At 39.9% G+C, this 15,449-nt stretch overlaps 2 protein-coding genes across 2 annotated transcripts; both read left to right on the top strand.

The window, feature by feature from the left end:
• The first annotated feature begins 215 nt into the window (after nt 1-215).
• LOC129438833 (odorant receptor 131-2-like) lies at nt 216-1,502 on the top strand. Its single transcript, XM_055197741.2, has one exon. The coding sequence runs from the start codon at nt 525-527 to the stop codon at nt 1,500-1,502; it is 978 nt and encodes a 325-aa protein (XP_055053716.2). The 5' UTR covers nt 216-524.
• Nucleotides 1,503-11,070: 9,568 nt separating this feature from the next.
• Nucleotides 11,071-12,382, top strand: LOC129438832 (odorant receptor 131-2-like). The gene has a single exon (XM_055197739.2). It carries the CDS (start codon nt 11,071-11,073, stop codon nt 12,046-12,048), a length of 978 nt encoding a protein of 325 aa, XP_055053714.2. The 3' UTR covers nt 12,049-12,382.
• The last annotated feature ends 3,067 nt before the right edge of the window (nt 12,383-15,449 follow it).

The following is a 15,449-nucleotide window of genomic DNA, read 5'->3' as shown; positions in this document are numbered from 1 at the left end:
CCCCACCTCTGATACATACTAACCATCAAACCATCATGTTTAACTGGTGAGTGGTTCTGATTATTAGAGAACACTTGATATGACAAGAATAAAACTTGTCTGGTGCCCAACATTTAACCCCTGAGAAACAGTTTAAGGCAACACCACCGTTACAAGTGCAAGTCAAAACTGCTCAAGGATGCAAAATCAGCCAAGATCCCAGAGGGTTCATTCTAAATACAACACTACTTACATAACCATTTTGACAATGAATGGATTAACTAATATTGTGGTTGAACTCCACTGTCAGAATCACCATCACCAAAATCAGTCATCTTTTCTAACACCTGTCATGTGAATCCATAATGATGATGTCAGCTTTGTGATCCAACTACTTAATCCACACATGTATAGAGCCTCTGTTAATGTAATAAGGTCCACCCCATCAGAAGCTCTATAAAAACGGCACAAACCGCTGAGACCTGACCGTTTGTGGAAATCACACCAATCGAGTTAAGTTTTATTCTTGGGATCTTTTGACTGTCATGCTGAACTTAACAGAAAGCAACAATCTAAGCAACACTTCTTTGTTGTCTAATTTAAAACCATTAAATGAAAAAGCGTTGCTGGTGCAGGTTCTGGTGGGAATACTTCTCTATGTAAACGGACTGATGATCTTCACTTTCCTGAAGAAAAATGTCTTCTTGGAAGAAACACGCTACATTTTGTTTGCTCAGACGCTTTTTGTTGACTCTGCTAATATGCTGTTAACTTGTTTAACTTTGACAGGAATGGTTATTCAATATCCAGTTCACATTATTCCATGTTGTATCATCTGTACATTGTTGTCTTTGCTCAATATTTGTACTCCTGTGACTCTTGTAGCGATGTGTTTGGAGCGCTATGTGGCTATATGTATGCCTTTAAGACACTCCAGCATTTCAACACCCAAAAACACTTTAATTGTACTTATTGTGATATGGGCTGTCAGTTTTATTTTACCACTGTTTGTACTTATGGTGTTTCTTGTTTATGCTTCACCTGTTGTCCTGCGCTCATATGTTATCTGTAGCCTGGAGTTCATGTTAAGAGTAAACTGGCTTGCAGACATGAGGGCTGCAAGTCTACAGATATTATTTATCATAATGTTTTGTATTGTCATCTCCACCTACATTAAAATTATGACTGCTGCTCGATCAGCCACATCTGAAAACAAAAAGTCATCTAAGGGTCTCAGAACTGTAATTCTCCATGGTATTCAGCTGTTTCTATGTATGCTGCAGTTTATAGTGCCTTATATAGAAATGCCTTTATGGAAACTAGATTTAGTGTTATTTTTTAATGTAAGATACTCAAATTACATTCTGTTTGTTATCTCACCTCGATGTCTGAGTCCATTAATTTATGGATTAAGAGACAAAAAGTTTTGTAATGCTCTGAAACATTACGCCTTTTGTGGCTTTGCCGTGGTTAATCGGCACAAAATACGGCATGTTAAAACAGTCCCATTAGAGGTGAATTAACAAAGGGTCAATACAGTATGTTATGTACTGCTTAGGTAAAATAAAATGAAAGCTTAACACTGATGTCAAATAAAAACATTGTACTTTATTTCAAGTACTTTAAGCACTTTGTACAGCAAAACGTTTAATGTTTATCCATGATCTTGTATTTCTCTAAAACAATGTAACTTCCCTTTTTTAGTGAAATAGCTATATAAGTTTTTTTTTCTTCATGAGTGGGAATTAATCTAACATGTAAAGTTACATAAAATAAAATGTAATTATGTGTCAAGTGTAATGTTCAAGCAAACACAAACAGGTCTGATTGTATACTGATACAAAAACATTAATGTGCAACTGTAATGCTACTGGAAATTACCTTCTTAGACAGCACAACAACAGTTTAAGTCTCACTGCTTTTTGACTTTTATTTAATTAAAAAAATAACTTTTATAGACAGTCTGTAGTATATTTTATGAAGTTTTGGCCCAACATGCAAGGTCAGTGTACAGATTATGCCCATGCAAGGTGCAATTTGTAAGATATTTGCAATAAAATCAAAAACCACTAGGCCAGTGTTATATATTTTGTCCAACTGATTACTATCAATATCTGTAATGTTTTCAACTACATGTAAACCGTGAGAAAATTGCCATTCCAAAAAGTGACACGGGGCAGTGCAGTCTCCTTTCAATTACGTTAATATCCACATTTTGTTACAGCAAAGCACATGACAACAGTGTTGTGGACAAATGCGGAAGTATGCGTTAGCCTGTCGGGCTACGCGCTTGTTTATGGACTATGATTACTCTTTACCGTCTGCCGCAAAGACAGCTAAACGACCCAAGAAGAGTTTAAAACAAGACGAGAGAAAGAATGAAGATTTCAACATTAAATATATCACATGTTGAGGGTCGGGACAAAAGACGTACAGTCCCAGTAATGTGATCTACGGTGACCTTTATAAAGTGATGCCATGTGTTTCTGTATGATACAAACCATGCATTTTTTCATGTAGGTGAAACCCATGTTTAGAAGCATATGCTAAGGTCATGGTCACGGATTGCGTGCAAAGAAAGACTTAAATAACTGCCGTATAGGAAGGACTTGAGTTAGTCTTCAAGTTTGGTCCTTGGTTGGTGATGAAAGGACTGACTCTGCTTTTATTTGTCTGGTTTATAAGTCTATCTTTTGAAAATGAAAACTACTGCTTTAGTATTTTATTCTTAAAGGAGACATTTCACAAGACATTTTAAATATAGTTAAATAAATATTTGGTGTCCCCAGAGTACATATGTGAAGTTTTAGCTCAAAATACCATATAGGTAATTTATTGTGGCATGTTAAAATAGGCACTTTATGGGTCTGAGCAAAAATGCACCGTTTTTGTGTGTATCCCTTTAAATCCAAATGAGCTGCTCAGGTGGGCGGAGTCTCAAGCACTCACGCTGTAGACAAGACAGAGCATCAACAGGGAGATTCTCTCACGAAAGAAGTTAGTAAGCGATGTTCAGCATTATATATTTGAACAAGTTTAGAAAGTCAATCATCTGTTTTATGCATACTAAATACATGTTTTTAAGCAGATGGGGAACATTGTGAAATAAAAATAAAGACTTTTAGGTCTCATGCTACCAGTGTTTTAAACAGGCACAATGATTTTTAGCATGTTACAATAAAATACACTTCCATAAAAACAAACCAAAGCACACAAACACATTTAAATGATCTGTAATAAAACAACACGTTTAATGCTTAAACTTTAGAGAAACAGATCAAATGACATTGAACACATTCTTGGGACTCCTCGTATTCATTTGAAACTTCAGAGAAACATTAAACAACATATTTATGCTTATTGAGTATTAAAGTGAATATGCGTTGTTCCCTCACTCGTGCAGTGCATTAATCATTGTATTCATTCATATTCAGAGAAACATATTAAACAACATACTTGTATTGATGAAAGTGAACTCGCTCTGGCCCTGTCCCATATGGCGCACTTCATGTGGACTTTCGGTCTCGTGGCCTTAAATTGCGCGTTCTCGCTTAGTCTACGAGTCCGTAGGGTGTCCCATCTGTCATTTTTACGCTTTGAAGTGTGCTCATCAGCGCCTCCTTTGCCCCGTTGATGCGGTCTTCAGCGAAGCCCGCACTGCAGCAGGCTTCGCGCACTTTGCCAACCCAGAAGTCCTTGCGAAAGGGCAATCAGACCAATCAGACGACGGAAGCGAGGAGTTCACACTGACGGGCAACTTCTCTACCTATTTCCGGTGTGATGCTCGAGTCTGTCCCAAAATACGACTCTGGTGCACCCACGTGGACTCGCATCAAGGGTCCCTAAAGTCTGGACTACGTGATATCATCAAAGTGTGGACTCTGAGGAGGACCACAAGTCCGGAGTGTGCCATTTGGGACAGGGCGTCTCTCTCTCTCTCACTCACTCGCTCTCTCTCACTCACTCGCACTCTTTCACTAACTCTCTCTCTCTCTCTCTCGTACTAAGGTAACGTTAATCCTCATCTTCAACCTTTGGAAAACCATTTAAACTACAAGTTTTTCCATTGTGTAAAGATTGACTAAAAGAGCTCATATACTTGTGTGGAAGCTTTTGTTTCATATTTTAAATGTTTTGCCGCTTTTAGTGTATTTTGCTAACAATTGTATCATTTTGACCATGAGTGCCATTGTTTAGGCATGTGTGTTAACTGTTTTGAAAATGTGGAAACTGAGGTTGTGGAGACCATACTTTACTCCTGACAAACCCAGTCAACTGCCCTGTTTATGTGGTGCTGAGGTTTCTTTAGGAGCAATTCTCTGCTGGCTTAACTCTTTCCACTCTTAAGGTTTAGGTTGCAGCAGTCTCTGCCTACCATACTCCTTTGAAAGGATGTCATGTTCCCAACTAAGTTTGTGGAGACCATATGATTACTCCAGAGTTCCCTCAAGAAGCTTGGGCCCTAAGTAGAAAAACTTCACCTCATGGTGTTCAGCTCACCTGACAGACCCAGTCAACTGCCCTGTTTATGTGGTGCTGTGGTTTCTGGAGGAGCATTTCTCTGCTGGGTTAACTCTTTCCACTCTTAAGGTTTAGGTGGCAGCAGTCTCTGCCTACCATTCTCCTTGGAAGGATGTCATGCTACCAACTGAGGTTGTGGAGACCATATGATTACTCCACCTTTAAGGTATAGGTGGCAGCAGTTTCTGGACTTGCTGAGGGCAGGCTACATACCAGGCCACTTGAATGTGGCAGTAGAGACTTCATCTAGATGTGGTGAACCACATCTGGAACAGATTTGGATGTGCAGAGGTAGATATGTTTGCATCCCAGGACACCACACATTGCACACAGTGGTTTTCCATGGTGCAGACGTTGATCCCTCCACAGGGAAACTTTATTCCCTTTATAACACTCTGGGGTCGACTGCGGCGCGGGCGCCGCAAGCTCTTTATTTTTCAAACTACCTAACTACCTTAGCGCTGCCATCTTAGAGTCATCCGCATTCAGGATGAGCGCTTACGCAGCATACAGTGGTTTCTCTGCTGCTGCTCTGTCCCCCGCCCTCCGAATTTGTCATACGTCACTAAGAAAAGTGCGTACACTACGCTAATACTCTCTCCTGAGTCTAAGATGGCTGCGCTACCGGAAGCTAGTTCATTACGTTAATATTGATATTTCTACAACAACACCGCACGGATTACCCTCAGAAGACCTTTGTTTATCATCCTGGAGCCGTTTGGATTTAATTTGTGAAGGATGGACGCACTTTTTTTGGACTTGAAGGTCGTGGACTATTGCTGGTCCCCGTAACATTACATTTAATCAACAGAAAGATCTAAAATATTTTCTAAAATATCCGAAAATGTGTTTGTCTGAAAAACGATGGACATATGCAACTTGGACAGCTTGGGGGTGAGTAAATAATGGGTTTAATATCGTTTTTGGCCGAACTATCCCTTTAACCATGGTTTTGCAACAGTTAAAACAAAAAAACATGGTTACTGAAGTAAAACCATGGTAACCACAAAATAACCATGGTTTTGACAACCATGGTTTTCAAAAACCATAGTTAAACCATGGTTAGTGTAGTAAAACCATGGTTTTGCTGATAGTAATCAATACACCAAAAAAACCATGGTTACTACACTTTTACCACAATAAAACCACGGTTAATTTTCGTAAGGGTATGATTACTATGGTTTTTAAAGGTATACTTGTGAAATTAATAGAAAATATTTCTATATATATACACACATTATATACATAATTTTTTGTTATAAATTCCCAAGTAAACCTTATCATGGTTTTACTACAGAGAAAGTTACATTTCTGTTGAACACAAGGCTCATTATGTGGCTCATTATGCAACTCTTTTGTTCCTCAACTGTCAATCACTGATTATTCAGGAGCTATCCCACCTCCACGCATACAGCCTTTCCCAGGATAAAGTGTCTTAGAAATTGTAAATCAATATATTGCTTTATGTGAATGTGTAGGCCGAAAGATTTTCACATCATTTTGAAGAAAAATCTCTAGACTACTAGATCCTGTTTTGAAAAGTCTTGGAAAAACATGTTTAGAATGAGTTTTGTGGACTTATATCAGTTACTTAAAAATGTAGCTTTTTCAAAAACCACGCATAAACATTTTTCTCTCAAAAATACAAACATGTACATACATGTTGATCATATAATATTGTAGCCCAGTTTGTGCTGAACGCAGTGTTATGAGAATTTTGCCATTTATATGTTTTTAAGCAACTGAAAAAGCACAAATGTCATTGAATGTCAAAACTTCCCCAGGGCCCTAAAAACCCCTTAGACCCTAGAGGGTTAAGTGGAAAATGTTCACCTCTTGGTGCTCAGCTCATCTGACAGACCCAGTTAACTGCCCTGTTGATGTAGTGCTGAGGTTTCTGCAGAAGCGTTTCTCTGATGGGTTTACTCCTTCCACCATTAAGGTTTATATGGCAGCAGTTTCTGCCTACCGTACTCCTGTGGAAGGCTCATCAGTTGGTAGACATCCATAAGTGGAATACAATGCAGTTCAGGACCACGAACAGTTCACAATGCTGTCTGATTTTAGCCACATAATGTGAACAGTCAAACAAAAAAATCAGATCGAGCAACAAAAAAAATTAAGCATTGCAGGGCTATGTATGGCATGCCCCCCTGGGGAGTGTGGGATTTCTTCACCGTTTACGAGTTCCCCCACCTCTCAGTGCCCTCCAGTGTTAACTGTGAATACTCTGTCTCTCGTAGTATGGAGCACAGTGAATCAACCTTGATAGGTTGGTTACATTGGTAAAATGTTTGACACCATTGGTGAACATTCCAAACATATTTCAATGGGTGTTATGCACAATAAAGTTCAGCTACAGGAAGTGAACTTGCTTTTGCTCAAAGGCTACAAAATATGTAAATGCTGTCCTGGCGTCATTGCATCTTCAGGGCACTTGCATACTAATTTATATTGACAATTGGCTAATATTAGGGGTGTCTCCTGCTCGTGTCATGTCAGTTTTCACAGAAGTAAACAAGATGAAGCTATGTCAATCACACAACAAGTGGGTTACGTGTAGATGTCTTCGTTCCATAAGAATATGGAAAGATGTCAGGTTTCTGTCTAAATGCCTGAAGTTTGGTGCGGTCTGTCGCTGCATGACACTAATGACAGATGCATCTCTTTCAGGCTGGGGATTGGTTATGGAAGGCCAAAGGGGCAAAATGTCCCATCAGCTAAACGCCAGTGAAAGTGTGCTTCTCTAGCACAGAGGACCTCTTATGTCAGTATGGATTTCAATGACAATGCAGGCTTCTATCTGAAAGATAACTTCAGTCTTGTGACTGAGTTCAGGCAGGAAAAGTGGCCTTGTGGCTGTGCTCAGGGAGATGAGCGGATTCAGGTGCGGACTCTGTGACTAACTCCGGAGCGGACTTTGTGATGAACTCTGGAGCGGACTCGTGATGAACTCTTTATTGGACTCATTGATAAACTTGTGTGGAAAGGATTATAGCTGGAATAAGGAGTTGTTCTGTGGTTGGGATGACTTCGGTGCTGATGACTGCTGGTGACAGGAGGACTGGAGTGGACTGGAATTTGTGTTGTGATAGGCTTTGGACACTGTGAAGGGCAAGGCACACAGCCACAACACAGTGTCCATTTATTGCCCGAGGCAATAAAATACCTTAAACCCCATTCACACAACACTTTGGTCCCAGAAAATTTCATTAAATTTTATGGACAGGTGTTCTCTTTCTATCTCTTCTTATTGGGCCGACCCACAGAGCTTGTGGCCAGTTAAGAAAATACAGTGGTGGCTTTATCAGGGTCAGCAAGGGCTACTACTGGCATGGCTGGCTCCGCGGAGGTGTCCGACCCTGTATCCCACAACGTCCTTCTTCCATACTTCCCACTGAGGCTAACTGGTGGGACAGGACCTTGAGGAGTGGGGGTGTGCGGAGCAGCATCCTCCTTGGTCACAATGACCAGGATGCGATCTTCCAGGAACATTTGGGCTGGGAATCTGGCCTTGCTGAGGCCTAAACCAGTTCATAACATACCGGACCATGTCCATAAAGCCCAAGGGCCTCAGCAGCTCCACTTCCCTAGCCTTGAGGGGCTCATTGAGGCAGCCATTGAAGATAACTTTCAACTCTGCCTCATTAAACCCTGCTTGATGCGCTGCCCCTAGAAACTCTAATGCGAATGACTACATGTCTGCATCTTCTGCCAGAGGCCAAAAGGAAGGTGGGCAGCAGTAGGCAGTCCAGGACATGTCTATTACTGCCTGCTGGGTTCTTGCTGGCTGGTTAGTTCTGTCAGGATTGGTAGGACAGAACCAAGGCACAGACAACAGATGAACGCAAAGTACTTTTATTAAATGAAGCCAGGAAAACCAAAACCGGGGCAAACAACAAATATTTTCAAACAAACAGAAGACAGACTAGACTAAACTAAAACTAAAATTGACTTTAAACTTTGAAGACTTTATAATTCACTTGATTTAACAAAACTTGACATTAAACTGGGACAAAAAATAGGTACCTATTAATTTATCCTACAAGCCTATTTTTTGTTCTTTAGTACATTTATATGAAAAATGCTAAAATGTAATTGTGTTTTGGTAACACTTGTAATACATTTGAACCCATCTTTGTATGAAAGATGAGTACAAGTTTACTTCAAGTGGTATAAATTTTTGTTATACGAGATGTTAAATGTATTTCAGTTCATATTCATGACATCTCAAAATAACACCAGTAAGGACACCTATGTTTTAAGATGATATGTTTTAAGATGCATATATATTTATTGAATACTGGGATTATATGAGACTGACTGACTATAGACAAACAAACATTTAACATTTAAGGGTGAGAGAGAGAGAGAGAGAGAGAGAGAGAGAGAGTCTGCATAAAACCAACATTTCACCTCATTAAAAAGGCTCATCTTAAATGCAGCTATATTCTATGATATAGAACCGTTTTGGATATGTGTGTGGTCTGATGCAAAGCAAATCTGAATGCGTGTGAAAGTCTTGGGGTTTTGATGGAAAACAGAGTCCAGTTTGCAGCATTTTCATGCTGGCAAGTATAGAGGTAAGTATAGCGTGAGTTATGCACGGCGAATATCACAGACAATCACAGGTTCCTGATTCAGCGGGGTTCTTCTAGGTGAGTATAGCGTTTAGCTAGAGGGCGGCAAGTATCACTGATAATCCCAGGTTTTCAGGTTCAGCATGAGGGTTTCTTCTAGGTGAGTGTAGCGTTTAGCTAGAGAGCGGTAAGGATCGCTGATAATCACAGGTTTCGGGTTCAGCGTGAGGGTTTCTTCTAGGTGAGTATAGCGTTTAGCTAGAGGGTGGTAAGTATCACTGATAATCATGGGTTTCTGGTTTAGCATGAGGGTTTCTTCTAGGTGAATATAGCGCTTAGCTAGAGGACAGTACGTATCACTGACAATAGTAAAGACTTTGAGTCATACGTCACCTCCAACTCAACGTTTCAGGTAGTCGAGGGGACTCGGGGCCAGCATCCAATGGCAGGTGGGGGGAAACAGATGGAACTAGTGGTTTCCTCGATGGCTAGACTCTGAGATGAGGTGTCCAACCTGCGTTCGTCTTCGTGGCGTACACGTCCTCTCCCCTTCCTCGTAAAGGCTGGTGGAGACTCAAACCGTGGGAGGTGGGCCACCCCGTTCACACAGCCACCATATGTAAATATGTAAACATGGGTCGCACTTTTGACGTAGGTGCAAGCTCTGGCGCATACACTGTGACGTTGCCTGCTTAAACATCCGTTTGTCTCACTTTACATGCAACCGTGCAACCGAAGATTTTCAAGATCTCCACTCTGGCTGGAGTTTTTAGAAACAATCGGTTTCAGAGGCGAGTTCTCAGTTTTTAAAAATAACCATGTACGTGTAAACAGAGCCTAATAAACTTTGGTCTATGTTTGAACAGCATTTGGTGTCAGCGTCTTTCATGGCCCCTGATATATATCAGAACTCTCTGCTGCTCAGCTCAGACCTCCAGACTATGAAACATATTCCTAGACCTGATTAGACATTACATTCTAACACCAAGGTTAGACCATCTCATTTCAGTTCTTTTCGCGGACTTCTGAGGCTGCTACCTTGAAAGACAAGAGTGCTTGCCTTTTAAGGTGCATGCTTAGAGGATGCTCTGCGGCTCTTGAATTAGGACATTTTGACTCTTAGGGGATTACTTTAATGTTCCACTTTTTCTTGTTTATTGTTTTCAACATGATTTAATTGTTTTATAGTAAAGACTATTTTGCAAAAATCTGCAGTTCTAATCAGGAAACAGGGGGGGGGAGGGCTAAGAATGATGGCGTTGAGGTTGTGCGTCAGTTTGAGCTGTAGTTCAGTAATGGCAGCGGAGAAAGATGTGAGAAAAGCTATTCGGTCCGTTGTTTCAAAACTGCCAAATAAACAGAAGTTAAACCCGGGGCAAGTACAATGTTTGCTAAGTTTTGATCATTCGGACTTGTTGTTTCCGGCCGGTTTCGGCGCATGATATATGTCATGAACACACGTTAGTGATTGCCTATGGCAGATCCTGAGTGACTCTGGGCAGATCCAATAGTTTTAAACTTCAACAGAGGACCCTCCTTAACCAAAGTAACGCTTTGCAATGAAGCGTGGCCAGACTCTCTGTACAAATGAAATGAATGAACGAGAGTCTGGTTGGACCAGGCTAGGTCAAAACTGCTCAAAGATGCAAAATCAGCCAAGAGCCCAGGGGGTTAATTCTAAATACAACACTACTTACGTAACCATTTTGCCAATGAATGCCTAACTAATATTGTGGTTGAACTCCACTGTCAGAATCACCATCACCACAATCAGTCATCTTTTCTAACACCTGTCATGTGAATCCATAATGATGATGTCAGCTTTGTGATCCAACTACATGATCCAAATGTGTATAGAGCCTCTGTTAATGTAATAAGGTCCACCCCATCAGAAGCTCTATAAAAACTGCACAAACCGCTGAGACCTGACAGTTTGTGAACATCAAACCAATCCAGCCAGGCAGTTTTTTTGTGGGATCATTTGACTGTCATGGTGAACTTAACAGAGAGCAACAATCTGAGCAACACTTCTTTGTTGTCTAATTTAAAACCATTTAATGAAAAGGCGTTGGTGGTGCAGGTTCTGGTGGGAATACTTCTCTATGTAAATGGACTGATGATCTTCACTTTCCTGAAGAAAAACATCTTCTTTGAAGAAACACGTTACATTTTGTTTGCTCAGACGCTTTTTGTTGATTCTTCTAATATGCTGTTAACTTGTTTAACTATGACAGGAATTATTAATCAATATGCAGTCCACATTATTCCATGTTGTATTTTCTGTACAGTTATGTCTGTGCTCAATATTTGTACTCCTGTGACTCTTGTAGCGATGTGTTTGGAGCGCTATGTGGCTATATGTATGCCTTTAAGACACTCCAGCATTTCAACACCCAAAAACACTTTTATTGGGCTTCTTGTGATATGGGCTGTCAGTTTTATTTTACCACTGTTTGTACTTATAGTGTTTCTTGTTTATGCCTCACCTGTTGGCCTGCGCTCATATGTTATCTGTAGCCTGGAGGTCATGTTAATAGTAAAGTGGCTGGCAGACACGAGGGCTGCAAGTCTACAGATATTATTTATCATAATGTTTTGTATTGTCATCTCCACCTACATTAAAATTGTGGCTGCAGCCCGATCAGCCACATCTGAAAACAAAAAGTCATCTAAGGGTCTCAGAACTGTAATTCTCCATGGTATTCAGCTGTTTCTATGTATGCTGCAGTTTATAGTGCCTTATATAGAAATGCCTTTATGGAAAGTAAATTTAGTGGTGTTTGTTAATGTAAAATACTCAAATTACATTCTGTTTATTATCTCACCTCGTTGTCTGAGTCCATTAATTTATGGATTAAGAGACAAAAAGTTTTGTAATGCTCTGAAACATTACGCCTTTTGTGGCTTTGCCGTGGTTAATCGGCACAAAATACCGCATGTTAAAACAATCCCATTAGAGGTGTATTAACAAATGGTCAATACAGTATGTCATGTACTGCTTATAAAATATCATGAATGCTTAACAGTGATGTCAAATAAAACATTGTACTTTATTTCAAGTACTTGCAGTGCATACACACTTTGCTTTGTAGCAAAAATATTTATTGTTAATCCATGATCTTCTTTTTTTTAAAAAAACAATTTAACTTCACTTTTTTAGTGATATAGTTATATAAGTTTTTTTATGAGTGGAAATAATTCATCTTTCCAGTACAGTAACATTAAATCAAATGTCATTAAGTGTCAAGTCTTATTACTTTGTAAATGTACTATGACTTTGTTTATTAAACAATAACTTTACTCTGTGGTGTAATTTACATAGTTTTAAAACCCGAAAACTTTAGTGTTTGGGGGGCTTTCAGAAATAAACACATTTATTTTGTAAATGCATTAATATGATGTCAATAAGAGATACATTTATTGTTTCGTATGTGTGTGTGTGTGTGTGTGTGTGTGTGTGTGTGTGTGTGTGTGTGTGTGTGTGTGTGTGTGTGTGTGTGTGTGTGTGTGTGTGTGTGTGTGTATGAACAAACAGAACTTTATCCTAATCTCATCTTACATAATTTTCCTTAAAAATGAAGGATGAACTACAAACACTAAATGTTTTGTTATTCTTTTCTCATTCATTTACAAAAAAATACATCATAAATTATTTTGTAGACCAGATTATTCTCATATCTACATTTTTTTTACAGCACTGAAATGGTACAGTGCCACAAAAAACATGTGAACTTTAGCCAGCAAAAGCTAACCTGGAATAAAAAAAAACATTTCTTAGGCCTTGTCCACCCCGACACAGGTATTTCTATAAAAGTTACTTTTTTATGCGGTTCAGCCTTTCGTCCACACGGAAACATAGTATAACGTCACTCAAAAAAGTCACTTTTGGAAAACCCCTGCCAGGTTGAGTATTTTAAGAAACTCTGGTTGCGGTGTTGTTGTGTAGACAGTAAAAACAGGGTTCCCTTTCAATACGGTTCACTTCGCATTGCGTCAGTTGCTGACGCTATGGGGGAAACTCCTGTTTACTCTGTGATTGAAGCCTATTGGTTTACGTCTGTAAAATGGCGCTTGAGCCCAGGTTAGAGTGCCATGAGCTCACTTTCCTTCTCCTTCAGTGCGAACCTCTCGCAGCACCACAGCGGATTCAACGACCGGCATATTCCCCTGTCGCTATCCCGGTGAGATTCCCACAAGCTTTTTCTATGTAAAAGAGCAGAAGCGTTGAGATAATGTCGCTTCGGCACTGTCTCTAGACTCTAGACTACTAGATTCTGTTTAGAAAAGTCTTGTTAAAACATGTTTAGTGTGGGTTTTGTGGACTTATATCAGTGACTTAAAAATTTACCTTTTTTAAAAACCATGCATAAACATTTTTCTCTCAAAAATACAAGCATGTACATACATGTAGCTCATATAATATTTTAGCCCAGTTTGTGCTGAACGCAGTGTTATGAGACACTTGCGATTAATATGTTTAAAGCAACTGAAAAATTACCAAATGTAAGAGCATGTCAGAACCTCTGACAGAGTCCCAAAAAGGTCGGACCCCAGAGGGTTAAACACACATCAAATAATACTTTCATAAATGTCATTTATGAGAAATTCTAAGATAAACAAAGCATCCCTATAGTGTTTATAGCCAGGTTTAATAATGAGAAATCTTATTTAGCTGTATAATCCAGTCACGAAAAGGTTAACTTTCATTTTGTATCTTTGATGGACTTGTGAGTGAGCCAATGGGTGAATTATATGAGGCACTGAGCTGACCAATCAGTTGCCAGCTAGGCTCCGTTACGGTTACGCCTCTAGTTTTGCGTCACTATACGTTTTTTTTTGGCGCTTGCACTTGAGCATATGAGGTTGCGTTATCTGCTTGAGTGTAAATGAAAGCTGTGCCTGAATCCACTGTTGTCACAGAGCAAAAGGCAGTGAATTCTGTTAAAATGGTCAGGTTTTGGTAAAGAGTTGGAAACATCGTGCGGAGATCCTTTGCATGGGGTAATACAGATCCAGACGTTCCTCCAGAGATTCATTGATTCCCAGTCCGTGTGGCTGGGTGGCGAGCCAACCGTGTTTGAGAACGAATCAAGTTGCTTTGGACAAACTGCCCGGATCATCCTCTTCATCTTCGTTGTGGTAGGACAAACACTAACTCAAACTGAAAAAAAGGGCCCCAACGGTGAAACTGAATTCTTGTCAACCAAGGCAAGTCGAACTGAGGACAAACTGAGCTCAAAGAAACTGAAAAGAGAGGGTTTTGTTTGTTTATGTTTGCACTTTATTATTTTAGTTTGTTATTTTTCATAAATGTGTTTTTTTATTGTATGTATGTTCCACCTGTGAATTTAAAACAGGTTGTCTAAACTGTCATTCTGGTGTGGTATTTTTTTCATAATTGACATTCAATTATCAGGCTCTTAACAATTTAGCATCTTCTGATTCTGGTGCAACTACGACTACTTTAGACTATTAGACCTATGTACATTATTTCTACTACCTCGTAAGAAAGGGTTACATTCTTGGTGAGCCAGCCAGGAGCCAGAGACATTGCATATCAATATTGAAAGAATACACTAAATGGATTTCATACAGAAGTCAGGTGATCATTAGTGGGGTAACCCAGGTAACAGATCAGGATGATCAAGTCGTTGACTTCCTTAAGGAGTATGGTTCCATCGAAGGAGTTCTTCTCGTTGATGATTGTAAATCAGATTTTTACCAAAACCTGATCGTTGAGTTTTCAAGCGGATCATCTTTAGTGGACTTAGAGCCACTTTTTCCATACACACACACAGTGCAGGGGGATCCATGTGCTAAATATGTTGTAAAGGCATTAAGCAGTTTGTACACTACACAGATTGGCAGTAATGCCATAAAAACTTAAGGGGCTTAGCCCGGCTAAGTGGCAAAGACTATGGGGAGGTGTGGAAAGAGATGATGTCTCAGATTGGTGAAGATATTGAAGCTATGAAACCCATAGATTTAGAAGTCTCCCCTTCACATGTTGAGACCCCAGTTGTGACCCTTTAACCCCCTACCCCTAAAGATCAACAGCCCCTAGTCTCACTTTTGAATCCGCCACGGGCAGGAAATTGCTTAGATGCCACTGATTCAGTCCTGTTCACTAATGGAGGGAAAGCTCTGTCCCTTTCAGTGAGTGACATAAACCCAGCAGAGATACAGAAGGTGGTGGTTGAGCATATTGTAAGGAGTGAAGGTGTTAGCCCACACTTACAATCTCCAGTCAGGCTTTGTTTCTTTTCTGGAAAGATTCCTAGACCCAGTAACGAAGTTGATTACGACACTTGGCGCTCACATATTGAACTTCTGTTAAGTGATCCTAGCATGTCCCATCTTCAGATCTCA

The sequence above is a fragment of the Misgurnus anguillicaudatus genome, chromosome 24 (assembly GCF_027580225.2).
Source record: "Misgurnus anguillicaudatus chromosome 24, ASM2758022v2, whole genome shotgun sequence".
NCBI lineage: Eukaryota > Metazoa > Chordata > Actinopteri > Cypriniformes > Cobitidae > Misgurnus > Misgurnus anguillicaudatus.
Note: the sequence above shows the minus strand (reverse complement) of the source record. Positions and strands in the feature narration are given on the sequence as shown.